Below are 15009 nucleotides of genomic sequence, written 5' to 3' on the forward strand. Positions count from 1 at the left end.
CACCTTCCCCATAGCTGCCCCTCCCTGGGCCAGGGCTGCCCCATGAGAGTTGCTCCTATTCCCTATAGGTCCAGGACAGTCACCCGGGGGGGATCTAGTGTCTTGCCCATCTCCAGCAGCACTGGTTGCTCCCTTCTGGGTGCAGTCTCCTTCACGCTCGCCCTGGTGCCCTCGCTATTTATTTTAGCTCAGTTCAGGCCCAGGTTTCAGTTGCATTCAGAGTGTTCGGGTCCGGTTCCAGTTCAAGCCACCAAAAGACAATAACGGCTCAGCTCAGATCTCAATCTTAGTGGACGCAAACTCCAAAAAGAGAGTTGAAACGTAAAACGGAAACTCTTCTGATTGTTTGACCACTAATTTATTTGTTAATTTTAATTTCACATGAGTTTTCCTAGGGTTTTTTTGGCCTGTCGAACAAACAGTCGATTTTTTATGAACACTTTGAGCGAAATCAAGTACCAGCTTCTGATACCTGCACTGGCGTATTGGACCCCAGTGGTGAAGAGACACTGCAGTTTGGGGCATGGGCGTGAGACGCTGCCCCAGGGGTTGGGGATGGGCAGAAGGAGACCTGTTGGAGGAGAAGAAGGATTTGCGAACCGTTACTTTTCCCCTGCGTTTGAAGAGTTATTGCTAAGGGACAATCCCACCTCTTCTTCCCCCAGGGTGGAGTCTCAGAAAGTGGGCCGCTAGCTCTGGGCCCCCGGCTGCATCCCTCTCCCTCCCTGCTCTTGGGGGTGGGCCTCCTTCTCATCTCAGCCCATGCTCATCAGCCTGGGCCAGGCCTTTCTGGCCGCACTCACAGGCCTCTTGCGTTGGCTCGTTTACTAACGAGCGTACGATCCCAGCCGCATTTTGAAAAGTGAGCTCAAAAAATGCTGGTCCTTTCTGTTAGCCGGTAACCCACCTTTCTGGGGCGTGCGGCCGGCAGGACAAAATTCTGGGTCTGGTTGGGTTCTGGTTCAAGTAGAAACACTGGTTCAAACTGGTTCTCCTGCTCTGGTTCAACTCCCTGCTAACAGGGAGGGGAGTGAAGGCCAGCAGCAGAGTTCGCGGGCTGCGGGCGAGCCAGGAAAGGCGCACCCAGGGCTATGCAAATCCCGAGGGGGCGCATGCGAACAGGCGTCATGCAAACAGACCCACCCGGGCTGGGGCGGTGACGATGATGGTGTCTTTTATTACTGCTTCAAGCCAGAGGGTGCGGCAGCAGCCCCAGGCCCAGAGCCACTGCAGCCGGGTGAAGCCGCTGACAGGGACAAGGCCCGGGGGCGAGGCCCGTTGCTGGTGCGACGGCGTGTCTCTCCAACGGAGCCAGCTCCCTATGCAAATCCCTGGACTGGCCGATTTGCTTAGCTAAGAGGTGGGTGATATGGAAAACAGGACACGGCCCCGAGATGGCATAGATAGGGGAAGGGATACCACAGGTACAAGGCCCAGGGGGGCGAGATATGAGCCCCAGCATGGAATGGGGGTATTGCAGGGACCAGGACCCAGGGAAGATTCAGGGCACCAGGAGCTGGAAGGAAATGAGAGCACTATGGGCATCGGGGCCCCGTGGGGGAAAGGGGACCCCACCATCGGGGGAGAATAGGGGTGCTGCAGGCTGGCACCTGGTCACAGGCAGGGGGGCATGCAGGCAGGCAACAGAACCCCCAGGAAACGTATAAAGGAGCATCCCCTGTCCATCCCTCGCACACGCACAGAAGGGGGCAGCCTGTCTCAGACAGTCTTCGCCCTGGCCAGCTTCGGGGGGGCTCCACAGGGGAACCCTCCCCCCGCCTCTTGTGCAATGTGCTGGTTTCTAATGACGCGCTGAGACTCGGCGATCAAACCAGCGGCTGCTATGGAGCAGGTCCCCAGAGACCTGCCTGGGATGGATCCGTCAGGGCCGGTCTCGCTCCGCCCCGGCATCTAGAGGGGCCTTCCCTGGCTGGTCTCCATCCCACGCCAGCCTGGCCTGGGTGGTGGGGGCACCATGGGGCGGCCGCAGAGTGGGGTGGGGGCCCGGAGTGGAATATCTGCGGGGGGAGGCTGGGGATCAGGATTGGGGGATGTTGGTGGAGCCGTTTGGAGAGACCTGTTCCTGGATGCCCCTGCCCTGGTCCTCGCTCTGGTTCCCTTCCCTCAGCACTAACTGCCCCTGGCCATAAAAGGGGACGGGCTGGTCTCCCCGTGGCGTGTCCCAGCCCCCTCAAGGTCCTTCCCCCAGCTCCTGGCCAGGGCTGGATCCGGGCCCGGAGGGTGGTGGGACACAGCAGGACAGAGCAGGTCCTTCCGGCCCTCAGCCCTGGCTCGCCCCCCACACTGCCATCCCCAGGAATCGCCCGCTAAACAGGGAGGGAGCCCAGGGACAAGGCCCAGGAGCCGGCTGGTGGGGCAGGCCCAGCCGGGATGGAAATTCCCCATGAGGCCTGGAAAAAGGCTCACGGATAAAAATAAACAGTCGCAAAGCAGAAGGCCCTGGGAAGCAGCTGGGCTGTGGGATAAACCGTGGGTGGGAGCGCGCTGCAGAGAGGGACCCAGCGGCCAAGGAGGCGGGAACCTGACTCTCCCTTCCAGGAGAGCCAGGATCCCGGGCTCAGCCGACTCCCTCCCCCGTTCAGTGGGGCTCCCACCGCTGCCAACCAGTGACGCACAAGCCGTATGAGGAACCGGGCCGCAGGCCCTGGATGAACAGGGCCCAGCAGCAAATGCATTAGCCCGAGGCGGGAGGCTCGGAGGTCTGGTGGCAGACTGGGCTTTACGAGCCAGGGCCGAGGTTAAAATGGGGAATCTCCTTTCAACACCAGGGGCTGCGGCAGAGATGGTGCCAGGGCCTGGGCGAAGGCACTGGGCTGAGTCCAGGACCCGGGTTGGGCGGCTTAGTGTGCCCGGAACCGAACATCCCAGGCGCAGGGACCCCGCCGCGCGGGATACCCCTTCCCTGCTCCGTGGCCTGACGCTTGTGCCTCTCAGCGGGAGAGGCGGTCCGAGGAGCGGGGCGTGGACCGTGCGTGGAGTGGCTTGGCGCTCTCAGAGCCAGGCTGAAGGGCACCCAGACCTGAGACGGCCCTGGGCACTGCCGTACAGGGGGCGAAGGTGCCTGAATCCCATAGGCTCCTCTCCCCACCAATGAACCTCTCCAGCCAGTCACTTTTGGTCTCCGCCAACACGGCTCGCTGCCTGGGGGCTGCGGTTTTTACCCACATGGAGACCCAGCAGCAGCTCGGCCTAGCAGGGGACAGGAAGGAAAAGTGACTGCTAACAGAGCTCTGCCTTGAAGTGATATAAGCCCTTGAAGCTCCTGTCTCTGAGCCCACGGGGGTGCCGGGCCCTAGTCCCATTTGGGACCCAAGCAGCAGTAACCCCACTGTTTCAGGGGTGCTATCGTCTAATTGCACTTGGGGGGCAGGGAGTTGTGCCAGGGAGGGTACTGGGGCCCCAGGAATTCCAAGCCCCACTGGCCTAACTCCGAGCGTTAATACAAACCTCGCCCTGTAGCCTGTCCCGACGGGGCGCAGCGACTCACATATTCACTGCGGGGTTAACGTCAACAAAGGAGCTGAGAATTCAGGTGGGTCCGATCCGGAGAGGTCAGGGCACCTGCTAGACCCTGGCAGGATCGGAGCCCACATCAGCCCAGAAACTCAGGTCTTACCCCCAGAGAACAAATATAATTGATGAGTATCGTCGTGGGATGGAAGCACACCAGATGGAAGCCACCCCAGCCAGTGAGGTTGCAGGAGGGAGGATCGTTTAGCGAGGAACCAGCCACTCAGAAGCCGAGATCATTCTCGGAATCGACGAGATGCTTTGAAAAACTAATGTACCAAAATCTGACTGGCCGGGGCATGAGACCCAAGCTTATTCTTTAGGCCAACCAAAGTGCAGAAAACAGCAATGACCAGCCCAGCATCCGTGTGTGGGCGGGGGAGGATGAGGTTACCTGCCTGCCTCGGTCATTAAAATATAATGGCCCAGTAAATCATTGGATCCCTCTGAAAGGTCCACGCTGACCCTTTAGCTGCTGCATCCCCAGCAAGTCCCAGACTTGCCTTGTTGTGGCAAGAGGCCACGATCGCAGGTTTGGTGTCTCCATCACAGGGGCCAGGGCATCAGCTGGGAGCTGGAGCCCCACCTTCTGCCTGAAGGCAAGAGGCCCCGCTCTGTGACGTCCCACCCTGCTGGCGCCCGGCCTCCCCTCGCTCGCAGCACCGCGCCCTGCAGCCAGCGCAGCCCTTGGCCACCACCTCCCTCCAGAACTGGGTGTACTGGCGGTTGCAGAAGCCCAGAGTGATGGGTACCACGGCGGCGCTGCTGCTCCCCACGCAGGTGAGGATGAGGAGGGTGTACTTGTCGATGAAGCTGCGGTTCTGGATGGCCAGCACCGAGACGTGCAGGCCGGCCACGTAGGGCACCCAGCACACCAGGAAGATCAGGGAGAGGCTGGCGATGCACTTGGCATGCCTCAGCTCCAGCTGCTGCTCCAGCTCCGAGGGGCCCTGGCCTTGGTTCACGGAGCGCAGCACCTTCTTGATCTCCTGCAGCTGGTGCCTGGCCGCCCGCAGCACCTGGATGGACATGAAGGCCATGGCCAGGATGGAGGGGATGAGGAAGCCGTAGATCTCCAGGTAGAGGTAGGCAGTGGGGAAGACCTGGTGGTAGGAGCAGTTGGAGCTGGGTCCCCAGTGGTTCCACCCCAGCACTGGCAGGCAGGCAAAGAGTAGAGGCAGCACCCAGGTCAGCAGCAGGCAGAGGGGCACCCAGCGGTGCACCCAAAAGCAATGGAAGTGCAGCGGGTAGCTGATGCATAAGTACTTCTCGTAGTGCACCACCAGCAGGTTGGCCAGCAAGGCGAGGAAGAGGAAGTTGGGGGCCACGTGGACGAAGAAGCAGATGTGGTATCCCCGGCTATCCTCGAACTGCATCCGAGGGATGAAGGGCAGGGCCGCCCCGGCCAGGAGATCAGCCGACAGCAGGCTGAGAAAGAACCAGCTGGCGGGGCCGTGCAGCTTCCGGTTGCAGAGGATCCCGAGGATGATGAAGAGGTTGGCCAGGATGATGAAGAGCGAGAGTGGGCCCGAGAGCCAGAAGATGAAGCGCATCGGGGAGCTCCCCTGCGCCCCGGCGTGCCCGGAGGAGTTCTCCATCCTCTCGCTCAGCGCTGGCGGCAGGTCGGAACGGGGTCAGCCAGTGCAGAGTGACACGAGCCGGGCGACACTGCAGACGGGGGCGCGGGGCTCATCCTCCTCTCTCCCCCGGGACAGGCCACAGCCTCCTGCCGGGAAAGAGACCATATTGCAGCGTTATTCTCTGCCTAGACCGCTGGGACAGTGACACGCCCTAGACTGCTCGAGAATCTAACCGGCTCATGAATAAGCAAGACCATTTCCTGTCTAAGCAGCACGAGCCTGCAGCGATGATGACATCGGGCCCAGATGGCGTAAGATCTCCCCAGCCTCCCTGTCCTTTGGAGACCGCCCCCCCGGATACACAAACAGGAGACCATCACCTCGCTGCCTCCAAGGAACTTACAAAGGTCAGGCCCGATCAAAATTTGGCCAGAGCCCCCAAGGACAACCCAGGATGCTGGGTGGGGGGGAGTCTGGAGGGTGCTCAGCGGGGGCATTCGCTCTTCAGAGTCAGTGCTGAGCCCCACATCACAGGATAGGGCTAGGGGGCTGCACTGGAGGGAGCGGGGTGGCCCACCCAGCGGGGGGGGGGGGGCCTGCGCTGGAGGGAGCGGGGTGGCCGACCCAGCCGGGGGGGCGCTGCGCTGGAGGGAGTTGGGTGGCCCACCCAGCCGGAGGCGTTGTGCCAAGTGTTTTTTTTAAACTCAGGCCTAAAACCAAGTGACTGATATGCTCGCTCATGGCTGTGAAAGATCCCTTGACACTTTGAGCAAGAGTCTAAGCTACTGCACAGGGTGCCCCCTTCAAAGAGAAGACAAAGCAGCAACATATACAAAAAAGGCCTTTAACCCCCCCCCCCCCGATTTAAATTAATTGCCGATCAAAAAGGCTGCGTATGTGAGAAAACGAATAACGAGCTGTCGATAGCTCTAAATAGCTAGAGATGTAATTCTTGGGTTTTTTTATTTATTTAAAGAGCAACGTCTACAAAAATCACCTGTCCACAGAGCCGGGCAATTCCGACACAGCAAACAAAAACGAATAATCCATAATATCATCGCAAGAGATTCAGTCACAGTTCCATGACTGCGGCCCAAGAGAGATTTGATTTAATTCCTGCCCATATTCAGCTATTGGTCAATAAATAAATTGATCGTTGCGAACGTCCAACTCTTCAGAACCACAAAGTCAAACAGGCAGGAGGAAGGACTCTTTGTTCTAAATCTCTGTTGAAATCATGTGTCTGCACCGCAGGGAGGTCACTCTTGGCAGCAGATCTCTACCTAACCGACCAGCATGGTTAGATTGTGAAAGTCTCTCTCTGCTGTGTTATGAAAAGCAACACGTTAAAAATGGCTTGGGATTAGGGATTAGGTATTTGGCTGGCTAATAAAGCCACCAGAGCTCCTGTTCTCGTGAACGATCGTCTCAAAACACAGTGCTACGATCTAACGCCTCCCCTTCCATATGTGTTGTCTGCTAGTGCCAGTGGCTCTGGGACATTTTTAGTAGTGGGGGTACTGAAAGCCAGCCCCGTTACCCCCCCCCCCGCCCAGAGGTGGGGCGCAGGGCTGTGTCTCCAGGAGGGGGGCACCCAGAAAGGGGTAAGGGAGCTGAGACCACAGCTGGGGGTGGATGTGGGGCCAGGAGCGGAGTCCCAGGCGGGGGCCGGCAACCGGGACCCCACGTGCGGGGCCAAGAGCGGAGCCCCAGGCGTGGAGCCCTGGGAACAGGGCCCCCACTGAGCAGGGGGCCGGGCATGGGGCCCTGGGCACAGGGCCAGCAGCCAGGGCCCCAGGAGCAGAGGCCCGGGAGCGGAGTTGGGGCAGGTGCGGGGCCCTAGGCCAGCAGCTGGGACCGGAGCCCCAGGTGAGGTGAGGGGTTGGGGAGCAGAGTGCGGGTGGAGGGCCGGGAGCAGGGCATAGGCACAGGAATCACCCCCAAGTTTTATGCACAGAGCTAGCAGCTGGGGAGTGGGACCCCTGGGGGTGCTGAAGCACCCCCTGCACCCCTACTTCCCACGTCTCTGGCTAGTGCTTTATTGCAATTCAGTCCTCTTCAGATCGATTGCTCCTTGGGCCTCGCTGTAGTTACGCTTCAGGTTGGTAGAAGCGATGAGAATCTGAGTGTGTTGATGTTCCAGGTCGCTACCCTCACTTGCACAGAATGTCTGGGGTGAGGAGGAGACAATTGGTAGGTCACCTTGGACTAGGGACTGGCTTGCCATGCCTCAGTTTCCCCACCTGTAATAATCTGGGCAAGAGGCTTTCCGATGTGGGGGCAAAAGGTGCTATCTGCAGGGTCATGATGTGCAGCAGGGCAGAGGTTAACAGTGTTAGGATATAGATATTCAGGCCTGTCTGTAAAGGCCTATACTCTAAGAATTTAGATGTATTCTTATCACTTAGCTAGTTCTAGAAGTACAAAAGAGAGACTCAAAATCACTGTCTGACTGTATAAGGCCTTTTCTCCCTGTGACAGGCTGAGGCCCTGTTCTTAGGCTGAGATCTTTGGCTAAGCAGCGGGGGCAGCCATTAGCTGGGAAGCGACCGGTCACCTCCTCCCATTCCAAACTAGTCACATTGAAATAAGGCAACCTGGGGCTGTTCGAAAGGTGATCTGATCTATCACCTCCAGAGAACAGGAAGAGCCTAGAGGATGTAAAAGGAAGTTTAGTTTGATAGTTTTCTGTTCAGTAAGAACTCACTTATCAATAGACACAGCTGGGAAACCCTTATGTCTTTATAGACGTAGTTGTGAAATCCTCATTTCTGTATTGTTTCGTCATTATAGTTCCCATTTTGCTTCCCCCAGGAGATCCACCGGAGCGCAGGGACTCCTTGCTGAGACTGCCAGAATGGGGACCAATCCCTGCCCAAGGCAATGCCCCTTCCCGCACCCGCCCTGCTGGGAAAGGTAGGGGGACTGCCTGGGGACCAGCGCAGTTAAACTGATGGGAAGCCCCAGACGGAGGACACTTCGAGCACCCAGCAACGGAGGCATCAAGGCCCGAGTTCCATTCACAGCCCATTGAGTTAACCCACCGGCAGCTGCCACCCGGCTCATTTACAAAGAGCCAGAGAATCATAAAACGCTTTCCGCCGGGGAAACATGCTTTGCCTTCGGGGCAAGAGTGGCAGGCGGTTGCCGGAGCAATAACAGCCACGGGGATGCGCCTTTAATGGACCCATAAAGAGCCCCTGGGAAGGAGCAGGCTTGTTAGGGAGTCAGCAGATTGCCCACGCCGGGAGCCAATTACATCATTACAGCTAGATAATGACCGGCAGGAGCCTTTGATCAAGCCAGACCGCCCCAGCTCAGAGCAGGACACAGCGGAACAAGCTGATCAGCTTTTATTTCATTAAAATGTTGTTTTCTGTTTTGAAGAGGATTCATCTCAGGGGAAATGCGTGGCCAGCAGGGCAATGGCTTCTGCTCAGCCAGGCTAAAGCATGGAACCGGAACTCAGGAGATCTTGCATCCCTGCTTGGCTCTGGATGGGAGAGCTGAGTTTTATTCCAAGTTCTGCCAGTGACCCTCCCAAGTCATTGTGCCTCAGTTTCCCCATCTGCAAAATGGAGTTAATGCCAGTGGCCCACTTGGGTGGAAAGTGCTTGAAAATCAAATGTGCAGGAGGTAAGGGCGGCATGTGACAAGGCACTGATAGGTTTTAGTACATGAACAAATTGGTTACTACAAACTGGGCTGAGACCTGCTAACTCGTTTCATATGATCCAGGCAGCAGGGAGTAACCAGTTCTGTTAGCACCCCGGGGTTACGATTTAAACCAGCGATGATGAAAGGGTCAGAGTGTCTCTCTTCTTGTAGCATGCAACTCCTAACTCAGGGCCTGCTTCCAACCTGTGCTGTAGAGGTGAAATGTTTTTATATCCCCTTCCTAGCCCCTATGAGCTTGACCCACAGAAACCTGAGAGCAGGAGTAGGACCTTCCAGATGGCAGAATCTTGGCTCAGAGGCAGTGACAGGGAACCATCTCCTCTCTCCCCCAAAAGAAATATTTTGGATGTTCTGGGAGCTGCTTCTTCTAGGGCAGTGGTTTTCAAGCTGTGGTCCAGGGACGCCTTGGGGGGGGGGGGGGGCTGCAGACTATGTCTAAGATTTCCAAAGGGGTCTGGCATCTCTATTCCAAAAATTTTAAGGTTGAAAGCCACTGTTCTAGGGCCCCTTTCTACCAATCACCAGAAAATTCTTACAGTTCTTTTTACACCCACGAACCCTCCAAATGGGACCTTGAGGGACAGTAATTTTGGTTGTACAGAAGAACCTCATGGTGGGAAGTGGAGGTAAGGCCCAGAGTATAATAAAACACACGTTTTATTGTCTCAGAAAACATCCAGTCAATGTACAGCGACAGTCAAAAAAGGGAACAGAATGCTGGAAATCATTAAGAAAGGGACAGAAAATATCATGTTGCCTCTATATAAATCCATGGTACGCCCACATCTTGAGTACTGTGTACAAATGTGGTCGCCCCATCTCAAAAAAAAAAATATATTGGAATTGGAAAAGGTTCAGAAAAGGGCAACAAAAATTATTAAGGGTATGGAACAGCTTCCATATGAGGAGAGATTAATAAGACTGGGACTTTTCAGCTTGGAAAAGAGATGACTAAGGGGGGATATGATTGAGGTCTATAAAAGTAGGACTGGTGCAGAGAAAGTAGATTTGAGAAGTAGTTAACAACACTTCCTTAACACAAGAACTAGAGGTCACCAGATAGGCAGCAGGTTTAAAACAAATAAAAGGAAGTATTTCTCCACACAACGCACAGTCAGTCTGTGGAATCAGAAAATATCAGGGTTGGAAGGGACCTCAGAAGGTATCTAGTCCAACCCCCTGCTCAAAGCAGGACCAACCCCAACTAAATCATCCGAGCCAGGGCTTTGTCAAGCCTGACCTTGAAAACTTCTAAGGAAGGAGATTCCACCATCTCCCTAGGTAACCCATTCCAGTGTTTCACCTCCCTCCTAGTGAAAAAGTTTTTCCTAATATCCAACCTAAACCTCCCCCACTGCAACTTGAGACCATTGCTCCTCGTTCTGTCATCTGCCACCACTGAGAACAGTCTAGAGCCATCCTCTTTGGAACCCCCTTTCAGGTAGTTGAAAGCAGCTATCAAATCCTCCCTTATTCTTCTCTTCCGAAGACTAAACATCCCCAGTTCCCTCAGCCTCTCCTCATAAGTCATGTGCTCCAGCCCCCCAATCATTTTTGTTGCCCTCCGCTGGATGTTTTCCAATTTTTCCACATCCTTCTTGTAGCGTGGGGCCCAAAACTGGACACAGTACTCCAGATGAGGCCTCACCAATGTCGAATAGAGGGGAACGATCACGTCCCTCGATCTGCTGGCAATGCCCCTACTTATATACCTCCAAATGCCATTGTTCTTCTTGGCAACAAGGGCACACTCTTGACTCCTTGCCAGAGGATGTTGTGAAGGCCAAGACCATAACAGGGTTCAAAAAAGAACTAGATAAATTCATGGAGGATAGATCCAACTATGGCTATTAGCCAGGATGGGCAGGGATGGTGTAACAGAATCATAGACTCTCAGGGTTGGAAGGGACCTCAGGAGGTATCTAGTCCAACCCCCTGCTCAAAGCAGGACCAATCCCCAACTAAATCATCCCAGCCAGGGCTTTGTCAAGCCTGACCTTAAAAACCTCTAAGGGAGGAGATTCCACCGCCTCCCTAGATAACCCATTCCAGTGCTTCACCACCCTCCTACTGTCCCTAGCCTCTGTTTGCCCGAAGCTGGGAATGGGCGACAGAGGATGGATCACTGGATGATTCCCTGTTCTGTTCACTCCCTCTGGGGCACCTGGCCCTGGCCACTGTTGGAAGCCAGGATCCTGGGCTAGACGGACTTTTGGTCGGAGCCAGTAGGGCCATTCTTATATACCACCAGTCATCCAACATCCTTCACAGCCTTTATTGGTATGGTGGTTGCTTCACCTAGCCCCGAGATCCAGGCACCTCTGGGGTGGAATGCAGCAGCTATTTCACAGCACCCAGCAACGCTGTAAGCCAGTTTGGGCAGGAAGCGATAAAGCATTCAGTATCTAAATTCAACAGGAAAAGAGGGAGAAGCAGCAAGTGAATTCCTTCCTGGTGGGAATGTGGCCAGAGCAGTGGGAGAACTCTTCTGAAAAGTGCCAGCCAATCTTTGTCAAGCACAGCTGCTTAGGAGAGTGGGGTTTTCACCTCACTGCTCAAATCAGCAGCCCTGGGGTTAGCTGAAACCATTTTAAACAGACTGAAACTGATGCTCTCCAGAGGAGTAAAAGTTTTAACGTTATCGGTTTTAAATCTAGTTCATTCCGCTAAACAGGTCGTTTCCTGGCCCCACTCCTGTGGTATCTGACCCCCTCGCACTCTTTCCTGCGGTGACTCTCAACCTTTCCGGACAACTGGTCCCCTTTCAGGAGGCTGATTTGTCTTGCGTCCCCTAAGTTTCACCTCACTTAAAAACTACTTGCTTACAAAATCAGACATAAAAATACAGAAGTGTCATGGCACACCATGACTGAAAGACTACCGACTTGCTCATTTTTACCATATAATTATAAAATAAATCCATTGGAATATAAACATTGTACTGACATGTCAGAGTCCGGTGTATAGAGCAGTGTAAACAAGTCATTGTCTGTATGACATTTTAGTTTGTCCTGACTTCGCTAGTGCTTTTTATGTAGCCTGTTGTAAAACTAGGCAACTACCTAGTAAGTGGACGTACCCCCGGAAGCCCTCCGCGTACCCCCATGGGTCCACATACCCCTGGTTTAGGACCACTGCTTTAATGAACTTACCCTCCCAACAGCCATAGGAAACAGAAGTGCCATTTTCCCCATTCTGCAGCTGAGGTGTAGAAACACTAAGAGACTGGCCCAAGGCCACCCAGGAAGGCTGTAGCGGAGCAGGAAACTGACCTCGGGCTTCCAAGTCCCAGTCTCGCACCCAAGAAATACAAACATGGATCCGTCTAAAGAGAAACCTTCACCACTGAGACTTGAAACTGAAAATGCATTATCTAGTGAATTACAGAGCTGTCTCTTGTTGCGTCTCGGCAGCGCCGGGCACAACGGGGCCCTGATCTCAGCTACAAGTCATCTCTTCTTGCCATAAACAGCCAACCCCATGTAACAGCTGCCCTGAATAAAGACCCAGAGCAAGGGTCTTTCCTTATGGGCCAAAGCAGCTCCATTCCTCCCATATCACTCTAGCTAGAAGAAAAACAAGCAAACTCACACCTGGCCATGCTCGCTGCAGACCAACACGGGATCCCGGACTCGCAAGGAGAGTAACTGCTCTGCTGCCAATGCAATCACCTCCTCTGGCATTTGGCAGGTTGTGCCCTTTCCCTCCTGCAGCCCACGCACTGTGGAAAGGGCAGCCCTGCTGGCCACAGCATGAGTGCAGAGAAGGCACTGGAGTGTGATGGGAACAGACAGTCTTCAGCCACTCCCCTACTGGGGCAGGGCCAGGGGAGCCAATAGGTCTTTCCCATCTTTAGCTGGGCTGGTTCTTCTCCTTCTCCCAGGCTGAGCAGCCCCCCCCCCCCCCCAATCTCCAAATCCCTGGCAGCAGGCCTGGGAAAAAAAGGGGGGGCACGATTCCACTAGTAAATGCACACACAGGGAAGCATTGCCAAGTTCTCTGCTGAGCTCTGGCTTTCCCCAGGACTCTTTCCTTGGGGAGTCTGGTGTCTTAACGGGACGAGACCAGCCAGGAGGGCATCCCGCTGCATTCTGCAGGTGTCCACGGCTGTGCCAGGGGATCCAGAGATTGCAAGCTGCCCTGGAGCACAGCCTGCCCTTCCCCACCACACTCCTTCCTTCCTGCCTGGGCTGAGATAAGTTTGCCTCAGCGTACAACGGAAATGTGCATAAGTGCATTAACAGAACCGGGCTTCGTCCACCCCACCCCCTGGCACCGTGGCCCCCCTCCAGAGACCGGAGCTGCATAAAGGAGAGAGGGTAGGTTAAAAGCATGTAGGATAAATTAAGAAAATGCAACGGGCCAGGGGCAACAAGGCAGCATCAGCTTGTGTTTTGATAACATCTCTCTTCAGGAGATCCCAAAGCGCTTTAGACAGCAGTTAGTTAAGCCCCACCGCCCTGTGTATTATCCCCCTTTTATATATGGGGAAACTGAGCCACGGGGGGGTGGGGGGGGAGTGAGTCACTCCAGAAGTCATTGGCAGAGCTGGGAACAGAACCCAGGGATCTAGGTGTCTCGGCCGCCCCAACTGGCAGGACTCTGAAGGGGAGGCGGCAGACATAGGACAGAAGGAAACTGCAAAGAGCCTGGCCAGATCAGGGGCCCAGGGGCTGCAGGAAGCGAGGGGGAACAGAGCCCTCATGAGCGTAAAGCCCTGATGCCAAGACCCTCCCAATTCCCCAGAACCAGCTTCTCGGGCTGGGCCACGGTCGCAAGGAGCCTGCTATCCACCCCTCCCCATACAGCCTCCAGGGGAACAGGCACCATCTGCCCTCTCTGACTCCTGCATGGAGCGGGCTAGCAGGGACATTGGCGATGCTTGCCCTCCTTCTGGGACAACGGGGGGGAATCATGTCCCTTCCAGGGTGGGGAGGAAAAGCCACCACAATGGCTGGGCCATGCGGCCCCTTCTCCATCATCTCCCCCTCTCCCCAGCAGATCAGCCACCCTCCAGGCACAACCCCCAGCCCTGGCTGGGACAAGGGATCCTCCCTCCCCGTGTTTGGTTTGGGTTCGTGAGTCCCTGCTGCCCCCGAGAGAAGCAGTGGCCAAAAGACAACTCCCTCCCGCCCCCCGCCATGCTGGGTGTGACCCTCAGCCAGCTCCATCTGTGCCCCCTTGGACCTGGCCCTGCCATCCCTCTGGCCACACAGTAGGAAGAACGGACCAGCGGCCAAGGAGCCTGCCTGGAACTCCAGACAGCTGGATTCAATTCCCCTCTGCTCAGGTGACACTGGCCATGTGACTTGATCGCCATGCATCAGTTCCCCTCTGTCCAGTGGGGACAGCCCTGCCCTGTCTCACGGGAGAAGGGGGATAAATACGTTAGCAATTGTGCAGCGGGCAGGGTAGGCGGTCACGGGACCCCAGAGACGCACCTTGGACCCAGATACAGCAGGAGGGTTTCGGGGAGCCCTTTGGGGGCTGGCGCAGCTCTCCGGAGGCCCACAAAGGTTTCTCTTTGCTACCTTAGGGGCTTTATTCTGATGCTCCCCTGCAGCAGGCCTGAGATTTGAACGCTGGGGCTGGGATCGCTCGGAGGGGGCACCTGAGACTCTGGAACCCCCTTCCTCCATGAGGCAGGGAGATCCCCAATCGGCTGCCTTTCAGCGCATGGCCAGCAGCATGGCCGAGATCCCAGGGCAGCCTCATCTGCACCCAGGTGAGCAGAGCCTGGCATTACAGCCTGCCCAGAGAAGCTGGCTGCCTGCCCTGACACATGCTACCATCTGACGGGCCCAAACCGGGTCCAGCATGGCAGCGGTCAGGAAGACACGGCAGGGAGTCAGCGGTTGGCACACAAGAGAGGCAGCCCTATGGGGCCCCAGAGAGAACTGCTGGGACACAGAGCCTTTGGAGGGGAGAGAAGGCAGAAGAGTCCCACAGTGAAGACAATTTAGGGGAATCAGTTCCCCATGGGGCACCCCCATAACCCCTCACTCCCGCATCTCATCAGCACTTCCCAGGAGCATCCACATGCAAGGAGGAGGCGGGCAGATCAGTTTCTCATTTCACCCCAGCTGCCCGCTCCCTGCAACCCCCTAGGATCTGCCAGTATCAGCACCCAACACCCCCCCCCGTCCCACCCCGGGGCTAGATCCCAAAAAAGGATCTGGTGCAACAGGCAGGAGCTGCTCTGATGCCCTGGCCGACGTGG

The 15009-nt window shown here is 56.0% G+C and overlaps 1 protein-coding gene across 2 annotated transcripts; it reads right to left on the reverse strand.

Annotated features, from left to right (window-relative positions):
• Window positions 1–248: 248 nt before the first annotated feature.
• GPBAR1 (G protein-coupled bile acid receptor 1) lies at window positions 249–14900 on the reverse strand. Of its 2 annotated transcripts, none has more exons than XM_073304938.1 (2): window positions 6109–14900; window positions 249–5257 (listed from the first exon to the last, which is right to left on the reverse strand). In XM_073304938.1, the coding sequence occupies exon 2, from the start codon at window positions 5127–5129 to the stop codon at window positions 4095–4097; it is 1035 nt and encodes a 344-aa protein (XP_073161039.1). In that variant the 5' UTR covers window positions 5130–5257; window positions 6109–14900; the 3' UTR covers window positions 249–4094. The 2 variants fall into 2 exon arrangements, 1 of the variants encoding a protein (XP_073161039.1); XR_012154180.1 differs by lacking the exon at window positions 6109–14900 and having other exon boundaries at window positions 251–571; window positions 3469–5955.
• Window positions 14901–15009: the final 109 nt, after the last annotated feature.

The sequence above is a fragment of the Lepidochelys kempii genome, chromosome 11, assembly GCF_965140265.1.
Source record: "Lepidochelys kempii isolate rLepKem1 chromosome 11, rLepKem1.hap2, whole genome shotgun sequence".
Classification (NCBI taxonomy): domain Eukaryota; kingdom Metazoa; phylum Chordata; order Testudines; family Cheloniidae; genus Lepidochelys; species Lepidochelys kempii.